At 41.9% G+C, this 15,932-nt stretch overlaps 1 protein-coding gene across 1 annotated transcript in view; it reads left to right on the plus strand.

Annotated features, from left to right (window-relative positions):
- The window catches only part of MYO10 (myosin X), a 190,800-nt gene that overhangs the window by 115,225 nt on the left and 59,643 nt on the right, over positions 1-15,932 (plus strand). Inside the window, exons 12-19 of the mRNA XM_006907122.3 lie at positions 929-1,078; positions 1,248-1,348; positions 1,457-1,523; positions 2,053-2,145; positions 2,542-2,610; positions 2,798-2,880; positions 4,972-5,080; positions 7,317-7,397. Coding sequence (XP_006907184.1) covers positions 929-1,078; positions 1,248-1,348; positions 1,457-1,523; positions 2,053-2,145; positions 2,542-2,610; positions 2,798-2,880; positions 4,972-5,080; positions 7,317-7,397 — 753 coding nt within the window. The remainder of the gene's footprint in view (positions 1-928; positions 1,079-1,247; positions 1,349-1,456; positions 1,524-2,052; positions 2,146-2,541; positions 2,611-2,797; positions 2,881-4,971; positions 5,081-7,316; positions 7,398-15,932) is intronic.

Raw genomic sequence — 15,932 nt, forward strand, 5'->3', positions numbered from 1 at the left:
CACACTTTGTCATCGAAGCTTGTTTTTAAAAGACACTCCTGGGTTTTCAGATCTGTGGCTTTGATTCAAGTAGGTGACTACAGCAAACCATTTAAATGAGTTTGGTTCATGATCAAAATAAAGATATCTATTTCGAGGGAAACAGATAAAGTTAATGAGTTATTTCTTAAGAGACGATGAAGCTACATCTTGAAGGGGTTTGGGTCTTGTGCAGATGGCTTGCGTTGGAATATTGACTCTTCCACGTATTACTACTTGTTCTTGGGAAATTTGTTCACTGTGCCTCAGTTTCCTGCTGTGTAAGACAGGGATAATTTTTGTGCCTGATTCATAGGGTTCTTGTAAAGATAATGATAAAAAATATATGCTAAGTGCTTATTGATTGTCACAGAATAAGAACTAAACATTAACTATGGTAATTTATTATTATATATTAAAACAGTGCAACAGTATGTTGTATATTACTTATTTTTGCCTCTGCTCCTGCCTGGAGCCAGTTATGTGTTCTACTCGATCAAATCTGTTTTTGATTGGATAAGTAAAAAATGCTAACCACATACTGTGAAGAAAACTTTTATGTGTACAGAGTAAAACAGGAGGAGATGATGAAAATGAAAAAAATCAGTTTTCATTATGGTTTTAAACCTGATAAAATTTGTAGCTAGATCTATTGGTTCAGACTCTTTCCTGTAACTCAACATATAAAGTTGCCTTTGGAGCTTGATATTTAAAGGGATTCTTGGTGCATCTTACTGTAAAGAAAATAAGCGAGCTCCAGTTTATCTTTTCTTTCAAGTGTTGATTTACTTAACATCGGGGGCACAGGTGCCACCTCCGTTCAGTGCTTGTGTGTCCCAAGGTCCCCAGAGTCGGACAGGGATGGACTTGCCTGCCCGGGCTGTTTGTCGTGACCACGTCCCCTCCCCCTCAGGCTGTAGACAGCAGAGACTCCCTGGCCATGGCACTTTACGCACGCTGCTTCGAGTGGGTGATCAAGAAGATCAACAGCAGGATCAAAGGCAAAGACGACTTTAAGTCTATTGGCATTCTCGACATCTTCGGGTTTGAAAACTTTGAGGTATGCTTCCGACGAGTGGGACTCGTGGATTCTTTTCTGTCCACTTATTGGCTGGTCTTAAATCTTTTCTAACAGACGTTGGTATTTTTCTCTGTGGATTTTTGTTGTGTTTTTCACCTCTAATGTAATACAGCAATAAAGATACCTGTCGAATGGTTTCTCCCCTTAGGTTAACCACTTCGAACAGTTCAATATAAATTATGCAAATGAGAAACTTCAGGAATATTTCAACAAGCATATTTTTTCTTTAGAACAACTAGAATATAGCAGGTAAGTACTCATAGATTCTAATTCAAAGTTTTAAAAAATCAGCCACTATATCGGATAGCTTGAAAGCTGTATGTCACTGTAACTCAGCCCTTTTTAATCCTTCTACAGGGAAGGATTAGTGTGGGAAGATATTGACTGGATAGACAATGGAGAATGCCTAGATTTGATCGAGAAGGTAATATATTGTTGAAGGGTTGTTACAGTCCCAAGGGTGTCTATCTGGGCTGATTCATGTTTATGGAAACGAAATAGCTTGTGTGAACAAGTACATCAAAGATGTGAACGTTTAGAATACAGTGGACCATTTGGAAACAGATGTAAATGTGCCAGGTTGAATTTAAATACTTGGCTGCTTCAAGACTATTGTCTCACTGAACTCAATACTTTAAAATCAGCGATGTGCAAATTGGCTTCACCTAGATTTTAGGTCAGCATCAAAAGCCTTGCCAGTACCAATAATAGACTGGCTGATTGTCAAAGTTTTGTCCACAAAATTTTAGTGGGTTCAATTTTTTAAAAATATATGTTTATGTGGAATTTAAATATATTGGATTTCCTTATAGTATTATTCTGAATTTTTTTATTCTAAGAAGTTACTATGCCTTTTCTTTTAGTCACTTATTTGATAGAGAGAAAAGGAGCTCTGGAATATTTTGAGGGATACATTTAACTCTTTATTCATTTAACCTTTTTTACTCTTCTAGAAACTTGGCCTGCTAGCCCTTATCAATGAAGAAAGCCATTTTCCTCAAGCCACGGACAGCACCTTATTGGAGAAGTTACACAATCAACACGCTGTATGTCAGGATCTGCCAATTCTTAATTATGTCTGAATAGCAAATCTGTGGATTAACATTACATATGAGATATTTCTGTGCCATTATCTCCATTGTGCCTCCCACGTTTAATTTTTTTCTCAAACCAGTCGCCGCCTTCTCTGATTACTAGAACTAAATTGAAATAAACCAAAGGAATAGATTTGGGACTCTTTGTCACAATATGCCCATGTTTAGTTTACAATGACACAGATAAGAGTTACATGGTTTTGATAAAGCGTATCACACGCTATGTCCTAAACCTTGATACTTGGTAGATTTTGAAGTTGTTTTCAGTGTTGGAGTTAGTTTTTGCTGGGAGTCAATGGAAATCAGTAAACAAAACTATAAGCAAGTTTGTATTTGCTTTTTTATTAGAATAACCACTTTTACGTGAAGCCCAGAGTTGCAGTCAACAATTTTGGAGTGAAACACTACGCTGGAGAGGTAACTCCGTAATTAAGATCTTTATCAATACTGGCCCATTCGGTATTTAGAGAAATAGTAATTTCAGAAGTCTATCATAAAGATATTGAAAGGACCTCATGGGTCTCGCTTTTTAAAAGAGATGCTTATGACCCGAAATTATTCTTTTGGTCAATTCTGCTTTCTCTCTTATTTTTTTCAAAACCAGGTGCAGTATGACGTCCGGGGCATCTTGGAGAAGAACAGAGACACCTTTAGAGATGATCTTCTCAACTTGCTCAGAGAAAGCCGGTATGTCAGTCTCCTCCCCGAGACGTCCTTAGCAAGCAAAGTAATCTTTGTGCAAATGCTTTTAATCACGAATATAGAAAAAAGTAATATGGAAGCAGCTCAGTTTACCATCATATTCCCTGGGCCATATTTCATCAATAAAATGACCAACAGATATAAAATAGTGTTAGTAACAGTGACGACCATTTAACGAGGTACCGTAAGAACAGCAAACCTGTGAGTTAGGGACTATTATTAATCCCGTTATGCAGATGAGGAAACTGAGTCTGGAGTGGTTAAGTGACTAGCCCAGCATCCCACGACTAGTTTCGGTGTGTTCTGCGTGGCCCAGGACCCTACGATCTTAACCAGTACGAGCCGCGTTCTTCATGACCATCTTAGAGCTATGCGTCAAACTGATTTCAGCCTTGGGTTTTGTGGAACCCCTTTGTCCCTTGTTAATGTAAATGATGTCAAGAAAAATAAACAGGTATTAATTCAGCTAAAATTTATTACACATTCATTTATTCATGCATGAATTGTAAATTAAATCAATAGTAGAATAGTTTAGCTATTTTGTATATCTTAAGCCAGGAGGCTTTGTGAGAGAGAACAGTAAGCCCGAGTTAGAGCTTTCAATACCTGTGTCAGATCCAGAGTGAATCTATAACAGAAACAAATTTTTAATATCTAAGGAAGGAAAGTAATACTTTTAGGAATGTCAGTGCCAGGTGGCCTCCCTGTCAATTACATAGCTGTGAATTGGGGAGAACGGAGCCCGTCTAAAGTGTCAGCTTAGAAGCTCAGAACTGGAAGTGCTCAGTCTTTAAAAGTTGCAACTCTCTTATCTGAAGAGTTCCTGTTTGTAACATTTTCAGCCATTTTTAATTTTAGATGAGTTTTCAGACCTGTAAAAAAAAAAAAAATGGCGATGTTTTAAAAACACCGTAGCATTTTATCTGTCCAATCAGTTTCTTGGTTATGAGGCGGTTTTAAGTCAAAGCAGTGTCTTGATGTTGAGTAGAAGCTTTTTGGTGTGGCGTGGAGATCAGCAAGCTGGTGTTTGGCTGGTTGCCTCTGTGAGCACAGAAAGTGGTTTTGCGACTGGAATAAGGAACTTTTCTGCTTCAGCCCCAGGTTTCTCTCTGCAAACCGAGGGGCTTGGGCTGTTTGCTTACTCTGCTCTTTCACTTTTGACATCTGTGACGTTTTAATGGAACCCGAGCTTTTCTCCAGAGGGCTCACATCACTGATGGAGAACATCAAAGAAGCGAGCGTGAAATAATAGCGCCCTGGAACAGGACCGTAAAAGGGTTGGGGCAAAGTGAGAAGCGACTGACCTTGCCACCTTGGGCCCAGGCATTGTCCCCACCTTTTCCTTGTCTTGGTGAAGCCACCAAACACCCCCACTTTATAGTCCATGGGAGGAAGATAAAGTTATCGAGAAGCCTTTTACTTTATCAGTAGCGATGGTGAATTCTGTAGCACGTTCAGTAATAGTAACAGCTACCAACACCAGCACTTAGGATGCGCCTGGCGCCATGCTCAGCTTTTTGTGTACATTTCCTCATTTCATTCTCATACCGGAGTTACGGGATCAATTCAAAAATCGCCCCCATTTTTCAGATGATAAAACTGAGGCCTAGAGAGAGGCAAGTATCCTGCCCAAGCCACGCAGCCAGGTACTGGTGGAGGCAGGATTTGAACCCCGGACCGCTTCACTCCATCATTAGCACCTTTCCATCTGTTAATTGGTTGAATTTTGCAGCACGGTGAGATGTGCAAAACAAACATCCCCCTTCTCCAGGCGATCAAGACAACAGAAGCTTGGGTGACGCTCCCTAACACACAGCACTCCTAAGTGGGCTGTCACTCGGGGGCACTTTCATCCCAGTCCACCTCTCTCCCGCAGGACTAGTGCTCTGAAGGCGGCCACATGTTTTTCCCAATGCCTAAAGCTCTTTGGCATGGTTGGTTTGAGATCTTTGGAAGCTGTCTTAGCTCTTCTAGGCCTCGGTGTGTTACTGTCAGTGGGAAAATGCATTATAATTACAGTAATCCAGCACCTAATTGTTGGGTGTGTGCCCCTCACGGTCCTCTGTGCTCTCAAAGGTTCGACTTCATCTATGACCTATTCGAACACGTATCGAGCCGCAATAACCAGGATACCTTGAAATGTGGAAGCAAACATCGGCGGCCCACGGTCAGCTCACAATTCAAGGTTAGTCTGCACTGCTGGCTTTGGTGAGTCGATCAAAATTGGGATTTAAGAATTGAAAATTGGAACTAGGGACGTGAGCTCTATGAGAATGCTTTTTTTGTTGATATTATTTTTTTAAACCAGACGTCTTTAGAAATATACTTTTTTTCTGAGTCAGAGGAAAACATGCAGCTCTCTTTTTGTTGTTGTTAAAAATAAATAACTACTTATTCTAAGCTTATGAAATAGCATTTCTTCTTAAGAAGGACTGCTTGGTCATGTGGGATCACTCTGATCTGCATTTAGATGATCTTATAAAAACAGTAGATTTCTTCCCAGCTCTGGAGTTTTGTAACTAGTAATAACTAGTAATAATAACCAAGTACATATTTAAATAAGATCAGTGTCAGTTACCCTGTCCAGATGTTCAGAATTCAAAGAAAACAAGGAACATTTTTATTTTCATTTTAAATATGTAAGCATTTTATGTAGTATAGAGGTAGAGCATGTGATGGCCATTTCCCCAACTTAATCCTAATAAGAAGGCAGATAGAGGCGCAGCAGTCAACCAGCATTAGAAAATCTGCCCTCTGTGGGGCTGTCTTTCTTTGACTCACAGTTGAATGCATCGGGCAGGGGTCTGTGTGAGATCTGCTGTACAGTGTGGTTGATGATGAGCCAGATACGCCCAGTGTGGCCGACAGTGCTGGGTAATGTGATCACATGAGAGCAGGTTTGACCCTGATAGAATAAGAATCACTATCATTTATGATAAACTTATTATGTGTCCATCCTTGGGCCAATCACTTTACGTTATCTTATTCACTTCTCCCATAATCTTGTAAGTACATGTTATTGTTTCCATTTTATAGACGAGGACACTGAGGTTTATAAAACAGAAACCCATTCAGTCTCTCTAAAGACTGAAGCTAAGGTTTGAGTTAAACCTAGTTCTGTCTGATTCTAAAACCTAGACGCTTCGTCTTCCAGTGGAGCTTTCTTTTTCTATGGCAGTATTGTCTGGAGTTGTCTTGGAAGGCTCTGTGGATATTTGGGAATTAAATTGGACCAGGAATCAGGGAAATGGAAAAGAGCAGGTGGACCTTCAGGGTAGAGAAGGAGGAATGTGAGTGCAGTCCCTGGAGGACTGTGAGTAGATAGAGGTCAGCTGACCAGATGCCTTGTAGGAAGTTCAGTTTGTACCAGAATATGAAGGGCCATGAAAGCCAGGCCATTTCATCATCTGTGGAAAAACCTGCAAGCTTTCTAAGCAGAGAAGTCACTAATCAATGTAGTGTTGTCGACAACCAGTTTCTTCAGCAAATTTGTAAGAAAAGAGATAGAGATGGAGGAGGAAACCAATGGATTAAAACAGACTTAAAAGACGTATCATGAACCTTACTTGCATTCTGATATCAAAGAACAAAGCATTTAAAAGTTGTGAAATTTGTGACAGTTGAGTATTTTAATGTGAAACTTGAGACAGGTATACTTTTTAATATTAATATTAAGGAATTTATGTTTAATCTTTTTAGGATGATGTTATGGATATGGTGACCAGTATATGTTTTAAAGTGATTAGCCATTCATGATACATATTGAATTACGGAGGGATGAAGTAAATAATAGGATGGCTGGAATTTGCTTTTCTGCAAGGGGTGGGCGTAGTACGTACTAAGGCAGGGAGCACATGCAATGGAATTGGCCATGAGCTGAGCTGAAGGCGATGATGAGCCCTCATTCCACGCCGTCTGCTTTGGTAAATGTCAAAAAATTCTTCCCAATGACAAAATAACTTAAAAAAAGAAAAAGCAGTATTACAGAAGATTGATCTGCCTGGTGATTTAAAGGCAAGAGTGAGAAATCATGGCTCAAAGACCAGCGAGGGACTGGTGTAGATTGTCATTTTGGTGGAAATAGTGCATTAGGAGGCCGGAAGGCAGTGGGAGGGTGCTTCTCAGATTTTCTGTACTAAACATTGAAATATTCTAGGGTGGTTTAACAGGATGAGTTTTTTTTTTAATGGCACTATTTCAAGGAACGGACAATTGAGTTTGTATACTGTATTGTGAAATAATTTCAGTGTCAATGAATTATAATATCTTGATTTTATATTAGAATGACCCATAATTAGAAATAAAAATATTCCCATGATTAATGTTCTTTTTGTTTCTGATAAATGCCTACAGTGCTGAGAAATGTAAAGAACCACAAACTGAGAGACTAAATCAACATAAACTTTTTTCTTTTCTGATAGGACTCTCTGCATTCGCTAATGGCCACGCTAAGCTCCTCTAATCCTTTCTTTGTTCGCTGCCTCAAGCCAAACATGCAGAAGGTAAGATTTAGGACAGTTCTCCTCTGAGACCTGTCTTTAAGGACCCTGCCTCCTGGGGTTGTCACTCACAGATTTGCTTTTTCCTAGGTCCTTTCATTATAGGTGGCTGGAAACATATGGGATTATTATAACCTAACACTACTAAATGGGCGAATTCTCTTTGTCTCTTGGGCCTGTTTGTCTGCTTTTGAATGATGCCACTAAGTTTCAGAGCAATTTAGTTGAAAATGAAACATTGTGAAGCCTCACTTTTTTTTTTTTTTTTTAAGCATTTGGTGTGACATTCTTGCGCAAGCTTCTATTTTAGAAGAAATGGTGTATTTTTTTTGTGGTTGATTTTCTTTTATTTATTTCTGCTTTGTTGTCAAACGTGGCGAAGCGTCTGTATTCTGAGTGGTAATGCTGAATTTTACGGACTTTAACTGGGTGGTCCTAATTTGAAAACTCCTGAAAGGTTGTCATCATGAGCTTTCATTCTAAGCTACATGATTTTAGATTTTTAATGCCATATCCTAATCAGAAACAATGTGAGCTTTAAAAGTAAAAGCTATCTGAATAAAGCCGAGTCCAAGACTGAAACAGGCAACTTGCCTTAGAGTTTGTTAAAAATCGAAATTCTCTTGATTTGGCCAACATTAGCTCTTAGTGTTACTGTTGGGGGCAATTTGAACTTTGGTGTCACCCCACTGGCATAAAAGTACAATTAGCCGTTTTCCTCGGTTCTTCCCCACTGCAGTGAAGAATCAAAGGTCAGTGAGATTTAAAGTGTTTTAGAAAGACAAAGCATGCTTCCAAGGAGGCACCTGGTTTTAGCAAAGAGCTGTAGCAGAGTGCTTTAACAATGACAGTCAACCTCCCAGAAGCGGGAACGGCTGCTTTATGCCTGGGCCATGATGGGTGCTTCCAAAGGCATTCCTAGGTGGTTGGCGAGTGAGGTCATTTTGATTGACACCTGGCTGCTATGAAACTCTTTGCGTAGTGCACATATGCGTACCCAGAATTCTACTATCACTGGTGTGTTCTTTGGGCGGTCTCTAGGCTGGGCCCCTATTCCTTTGTTCCCCTGTTGCTCATGTCCAACTAGCTAGCTAACATTAGTAACCCCCCCTGAAGAGACGAAAACCCCCACAAGACAGTAAGGTCTAGAGCCCCTCATGTTGAAAACCCAGATGTCATCCTTATAAGGATCAAGATAAGGAATCTGACCTGAACTGTTTCCCTTGAGACTTGTGTCAAGTTATCAGACTATTCTGATAACTTGGCTGAGACTAGATCTCACTTTTTATATTGTTTACTAATTGACAATATGACAGTGATTCCTGATTTATAGTTTAAAGATGTTGACTTATAAGAACCACACTATTGAATTCTGTGTCTTCTATGAAGGCAAAACCGAATGTTCTCTCCAAGGAAGAACAGCCTGTTTGGTTCATTACCTTTCTGTGAGGTGTGATGGTGAGAATGTGGCATTTTGGTATAAAGTGGCCACAACCGGTCTTATATAGAAAGTCTGTGATGACTTAATGTGCGTCTGCTCTGGTAGTTTAAGAAGTAACTCATTTTTCCATTTTTCAGATTTACATTAAAACGTTTTAGGTTATCACAGAAAAAAAAAAAGGGCAACTTTTTTGACATAGCATAGGAAGTTGGTCGTTAAGACGTAACCGTGTTACCATGTCAGCTGGCTTAAATTCCACTTCGTAACCCCAGTGGGTGGTATTTACAAGACAGGGTGGCTGGGCTTTGTGTTCTGGTGCATTCTCAAAGGAGCTGTTTATCTTGTCGGTGGTTCTTTCCTCTTTTTACAGCAGAGATAATACCATGTTTCATCCTTAAAAAGGCATGTTTTCTCCCTTGACTTAAGGTCTCGGATATTAAGAGGGAGTTGTAGCTCCTAGCGAACCATAGTTGAAATGGGAACGCTTTTTCTTAGTGGCGTAGGACAAAACCGTGCAGCATTCCAGACATTGCCATCTCAGATTCGGGGACCTGCCGTGCCAGCCCCATCAGGACTGAAATTCTGCTCTGAAAAACTCAGTCCCACGTGTTCTCATTTTCCTTCTGTGATGGCATGAAGTTCCTTTTTCCATTAAATTGCAATAGCTTTTCAAAATAGGCCGGTTTGAATTGAAAACTGTTCAGCAGCCAGAATATTAAAGAAATTACTCTCTTTTTGATGTTTATTTTTCCTTGCTGGGATTTGATTGTACCTAATTGCCTTGGCTTTTGCCTTTTAAAAAGCATCCAGCCCAACCTTATATTTCCATTTGTGTTGGCTCACAACCCTTTTCCTCTCCCGGACCTGGGGCAGACAGTAATTCACAACACAAGAGAGGGGCTGTAAAGACTTTGAAACAAATGTCTTGGTAACATTTTAAAGGCACCCACCCAGTAAAGGCAAAGACACAAGAACTGACTTGTCTGAGGCCTAAGGTGTAGGTGTGATTTTAAGGGTAAAGATGCTAATTAGAATATGGAGATCTTAACTTATGACTTGCTTAGCCTTCGTTTGGTTCCATTGAAGATATCAGAGTGTTACTGGTGATGATGTTATATGACACGTATGTAAACAACCCTCATTGGGGGTTTGTTATGAATATTCTTCTGTCTAAAGATAGGTGCTTCTAGACATTTCACGGGAAAAATCTTGCCCTCCTTCGCCCCAGAGAATGTATGTTTCCGGTATGGAAGGATGAGGCTGCCTCCCCGTACCTCTCATTCACTTCTCAAATCAGTTGTTTATCAGGGGAGCTCGAGAGCGCGTGTTCAAATCTATGTGTGTGTAGGTATTTTGTCCAGCGTTCAGGAACGTGGATCATGGCTTCTGACAGATTCTACAGGTTTGTCGCTCTTTTTGATTTTTGTGGTTTGCTTTGGAAAGCAGGTAGAAGCAAGGAAACTATAACTGAAATGCTGGAACAATTATGTCAATTCGACTATAGTAATATGTGGACTTTTCGTTCTTATAAACAACTTGTAGCCAATCTTGGGTGTTCTATAAAAGGCACTTCATTCGCGGCCTTAGAAAGTCTTGGCCCTAAGTTCTGAAGCGAATTTTCGAAAAGCATACCTCTTGATCCAGGCCTCTTTAGATAACAGTGAAGAGTGTCATCCTCCTCTCGGCTTAGAATTTTCAGAGTTTCAAAGGGCAGGCTTCTCCACGAGACGATATTTAGTTGATGATATTCCCGTTAGCTTTTTTCTCTTGTATTTGCTTAGGCAGTAGTAGTTTCTGGCCAGGAGTGTCCAGACCAAGCCCAGGAGATGTCTGTATCAAAGGAAACCTGCTTTGCCACCTCAGAATTTCTCCCCAAGGGTGTTGCAGAGCCTGTTGATCCTTCCCTTCCCTCCTTGCCTGGTATTTTAGCAAATAAGTTCTAGTCAGAAAAGTCTGTCATTAGCATTCCTCAGAAAAACCCTGAGGAGATGTACGACAGAATTAAAGGAGGGTACTGACTGATACCTATCAGGAAAACCTCGCCTGGGGTGAGACGGGGTTGTCTGTCCCCAGCGAACGTGAGGCAGGCCAGCTTGCTGCAGAAGCAGTCAGGGTGGCAGTCAGGGCTGTCACGGGGGGCTTGACTGGCTGGCCCTCCTCCTCGGGCCCTCCTCCTCGTTCGTTCTGTAGGTTTGGTGGAAGGAGCGCTCACGTTACAGATGGAAGGACCTCGATTCCAGCAGCATCGTCTCTGAAGTTTTAACCAGATATAAGAATATCTTCGAAGATTCTGTCAAGTCTTCCACAGAAAGGCAGAACTTGTGTCACCTGACTCTCCCTGGGCTGGGGGCTGGCTTCCCGCAGAGGCGGACTACTGGGAGTAGTCTGTTGAAGGGAAGAGGGGAAGAAAGTGGAGAGGGATGGCCCTCTCTGAGGGGAGGCTGGAGACCAGGCCCCGGAAGAGGGAAGCCGTGAGGTCTGTAAGGGCGCCTGCGGTCACATTCGCTGGAAAATGGAGCATTAATCAGGAGAACAAAGCCAGAGACATGACATTGGCCCTTGTCTTAAAGCTCAGCCTCGGTGAGACGTGAAGACGTGTCAGCCATCTCCCAGAGGACCTCGTCGTCGTCGAGAAACTTCAGAGGATGCCAGCGCTTTGCGCTTCAATTACCCCGATGACCTGTACCCCTCTCTCTCACGCTCCACTGCTTGTATAAGACTACGTCCCCCATTTAGACGGCATCCTAGACGGCCCGCGACCACAGAGAGTGGGAACGCCGTGCCCACATTATGGGAACACGAGCCTTTCGTTTCCAGAGGCATCACGGTTTGATGACTGAATTAATGAATCGTGCCTTTAATCCTCAGTGTTTATGTGTGCATGACCCAGGTGCCGCCTGCCATTTTTTTCTAGTTTTTTCCCCCTCTTAAAGACCAAACATTTCTATAAAAAGTTCTGATGACAATGTGGCACATTGACTACCTTGAAGTTTTGTCCATATTTATCCTTCCTGTACTGTTTTCTTATTTTATCTAATTTCTCATTAGTCTTACTAAACTTTATTCCAGTAACCCTTTACATTTCTTTTAAAGCTTTGGTCTCTCTACCTTAATCCTATTTTCTGAGTAAGTATTCCATAAACGTAGAAGACCTTGACCAGTACGACTTCGCAGGGCCTGCCTTGTGTACCTTCTCACCTTGCCGCCTAGCTCGGGGTCCAGGCTGTCATGTGTGCTCAGTGAATGTTGAATCACATTGTTCTTAAAAGGACATTGGGGAGATACCCATGGTATATGAGTGCTTAACTTTGCCAAAGATCAACTCTTAGGCGCTATCTTTAACCCTTATTGCCACAGGTTCCGTTCTAGTTATTTTTGCATATTTTTTTGTTTCTGGGTGATCTTTGATGTAGTTGGAAGTTAGCTAGGAACAGTCCAGTAGGTCAGTATTAGGGTGATCTCCTTAATATAAACCAGTCTTTCTATGTTAACGCATTACTTCTCCCTGTCTACCTCTAAAAGCTTACTTCTCAGAAGTGGCCCCCCCTGGGCTTCAAAGCCTTTTTGGAACAGCCAACCACAGCACAGTCCCGTCCCAGAAGCTCATTCACATACTTTCACAGTTGGGGCTGGTGCTTTATACTCACTCATATCTAAATGGGGTCCCCAGGCCTTTGTTACCTGCCATGACTGGGCAAAGAATGCCTGGATATGTGAATCTGTCAGGTAACAAGGGTTTAAACTGAAAGGTTAAACATTGAATTCTAACATTTTGATTGAACTTTCAGAAATTGTACATCATTCAGTTCCAGCATCATCTATTACCATATTTTACTGAATCTAAAGCTCCCTTGGTAAAATGCACCATTATTTACATTATCACTGGAAGCAGAACCTCTGCTACTAGGGCAGGGTGCTGTCTTATCCTTCAGCTCTTGGTTGTTGCTTTGCAAAAAGTATGAAAGGGGGTTGTGGAGAAGGAGAAAAACATCCCCTTCCCTACTCTGCTTCTCTTAGCAGCTCTAATAATCAAATCAACGGGGGCCCGATTAACAAGAGAACATCACATCTCATCTCATCTGCGCACACAAACCCCACATGTAGGAGAGATTCAGAGACAGAAACTGGGAGTGAGGTGCATAGGACATCCTGAGCTGGGGATGAGGTAATGCACCTTGGGGGCCTCAAAGGGTCCTTGGAGGATGATAAGAGCAGATGCTTAGTAAACAGAAGTTTGCCTTGGCTACGGATGGGTCAAAAGAAGTTATCTGTGATCATGGCTTCTGGGCAAGGCCCCTAATTCAAGTTCTTGTAGGTGGTTTAAAGGAGGGGCAGAAGTTTCTCTTGAGCCTGAAGTAAAATTGCCTTTAGCTCAAAGTAATCTGCATGCCATGGAGGCGCATTTTAAGGTAGCTTGTTTTGGACCCCCCAGAGGTCATTCCTCTACCACAAATATTCGCTTCATTGTAACACAGTCGCACTTTGCCACTCTGTTTCCAGGCCTTTCTGCAGATAAAGTAACTCCATTTTCATGGAGGAATCTGTAGTAGAATATTTTGACAGCATTTACAAGACAGCCGGATACAGTGTAATTCCAATAGTGCCTAGAATTTGACAAGATGGAAATGTAAAGCTGTGATGAAATTCACAGGCACTCAGGTGTGGAATGACATCGGGATGGCTGTTGGGATGTCAGCGGTCAGTGACACGTCCCAATTTGAGGCACGTCAAGGTGGGAACACATTTGCATTACTAATTAATGAAATATGGTCTTTTATCCCCTTTAAATATGACACAGAAGAGGCATCTTCTTCCCAAATAACCATCAGGGAGAGAGAATTTACTCTTTCCTTACACCTAAAGGCAGTCTAGTGCGATTCTTAAAAAATCCACCCCCAACCCTTGTGATTTTTTTTTTTTAAGCACTTACTATTTATGGAAAGGTCTTGTACTAAAGATGAAACCTGCATTTCTACATCTTCCCTTCACTGGTTTTCATCCAGTCATTTACGATTAAAGTGGAACGTCAGATACATATTCATTCCTAAGAGTGTGTAAAGTATTTTTAGTATTTTTAAGCTCTTAATAAGCATACCTTTCCCTGCTCTAATAAGCAGTGTCCTGAGCATGACTTGATCTCAGAATCTTCGTTCAGGCATCAGCACATGATAGTACAATATCTCAAGGCTCTTAGAAGCACCTGGTTTTGAAGAGCTTGGCTTATTACTGACCATACTTATGTTTTTTGTTCCTTCACTCGGTTTCCTGTCCCGCCCCTCAGCCCCTCTCCCTCTGTGCTCCACTGGGGTTATCTGCAGAACCTGAGACTAGGTCAAAGACATAGATGGCCCTGCTCCATGCTGGCTGAGGCATACAGGAGGTGCCCCGGGCCTGGCATGTTGCAGTGAGCTGCAGCCCCGTCGGTGTGGGAAGGCCGCACAGGTGCAGAGCCACACAGGTGCAGAGCCGCACAGGTGCAGAGCCGCACAGGTGCAGGGGCCCATTCGCAGTGGGATGAGATAGAAACAGTGGGATCAAAGGTGTGGGCCTGGGTTCCTGTCCAGCCTCTTGTCACTAAGCAGCTGGATGGCCTTGGGATTGTTTTCCTTCCTTCTCAAGTGCGTATAGTTACAGTGAGTGCTTAGGGGGCGGCAGTCGTAGGTATGAAACAGGTAACGTGGGCATGCGACAGCTACACTCAGCTGTGTGAAATCATTCACACTTGCGTTATCTGTTTGAATGTGCAGAACACGCTCAGCTTTACAGCTCACTTCATTCACCCTCACAGGTTTAACCCTCAGTTTAAGCTGAATCACAGGAAAATCTGACTATTGCCAGATTTAGGTTTAGTTTTAAATCATCTTTGGCGGACTTTTGTAATTAGCTTCTTTAAAAAAAAAATATTCTTTTAATCCTTGACCTTGTTACGGGATGAACATTCTTATTTCCATTTTCAAAAATTCATAGACTTTATTTTTTGGAACATTTTCAAGTTTACAGAAGATCTGAGCACATAATAGAGTTCCTGCATTAGTGTCCCCTCCAACACACACACATACAATTTACCGTTAACATCTTGCGTTAGTGTGGTGCATTCATTATCATTAATGAATCGGTATTAAAACAGGAAGTTAACGTTAATGTTCACTGCACGGAACGGCTGTTTGCATTTTGAGAAATGTATACCATCATGATGTGTCAAAACACCCAGCGTTCATACTCTATTCAAAATACCATGAGCGTTTTTTTTTTTTTCAAGTCATGTTGTTTAAATGAAGAGGATGGTTTCGGATTGCCTGGCCAAAAGCGAAGCATCGAGAATGAAGTTTCATTGCGCAGGGTGAAATGTGAATGATAATCTTTGATGTAGAAGAAGCTAATGAAAACTTGGGGAGGGCGAAAGCACCAGGAGAGCGGGCAGCAGGGACTTTTTAGAACCCACTGGATTGTCAGCTCTTTTGTCTCCTCCCCACATTCAGTTAGTCCGACGGCCTTCCGAGATGGTCCCATTCCGTCTCCGTACTTACTGGAAAATGCCCAGTCGGTGTTCGGTAGCCTTCCATAATTCCCCCTGTCTTTCTGGCAGCCACTCGTGCGGCCTGTCCTCCTGTGACTGGAGCATCATAGCCAAGCAGCATCTTCGACTTCTGGGAACATCACATACTGACGACCTGTAAAAATGCAGCTTTATCTTCTCAGGAAATTTTAGCAAAGGAAGCATTAAAGCCACCATTCTTCTTCCTAAAGAGAACAATGCCACTAAACCCCTCAGTGGTCACTCGAATCCTGTTTACTGAGTTGCCATGGCAACTATTCAGTCCTGCTATGTAAAGACCAGGATAAATAGCCATAAATGAAGCTCCGCTCAAGAGAGGAGTGTTCTCTCGGGTTAGTCTCAACCGAGGTCACAATTGGCTTGATTTTTGTCCCTGGCATTTTTTTTTTTTTTTAAATAATAAGTGATCTTTTAAAACCAAGAGTCTTCGGGCCTTCAAATGTCTGCACATTTTTGGGTGCACAGAAGGCAGTTGGTTTGCTCCCCGCTCCTCCAGTCAAAAGTATCGTCCCCCATCCTCCCCCATCCTCGCCAGGCTGGA

This window comes from Pteropus alecto, unplaced genomic scaffold, assembly GCF_000325575.1.
Source record: "Pteropus alecto unplaced genomic scaffold, ASM32557v1 scaffold152, whole genome shotgun sequence".
Taxonomy (NCBI): domain Eukaryota; kingdom Metazoa; phylum Chordata; class Mammalia; order Chiroptera; family Pteropodidae; genus Pteropus; species Pteropus alecto.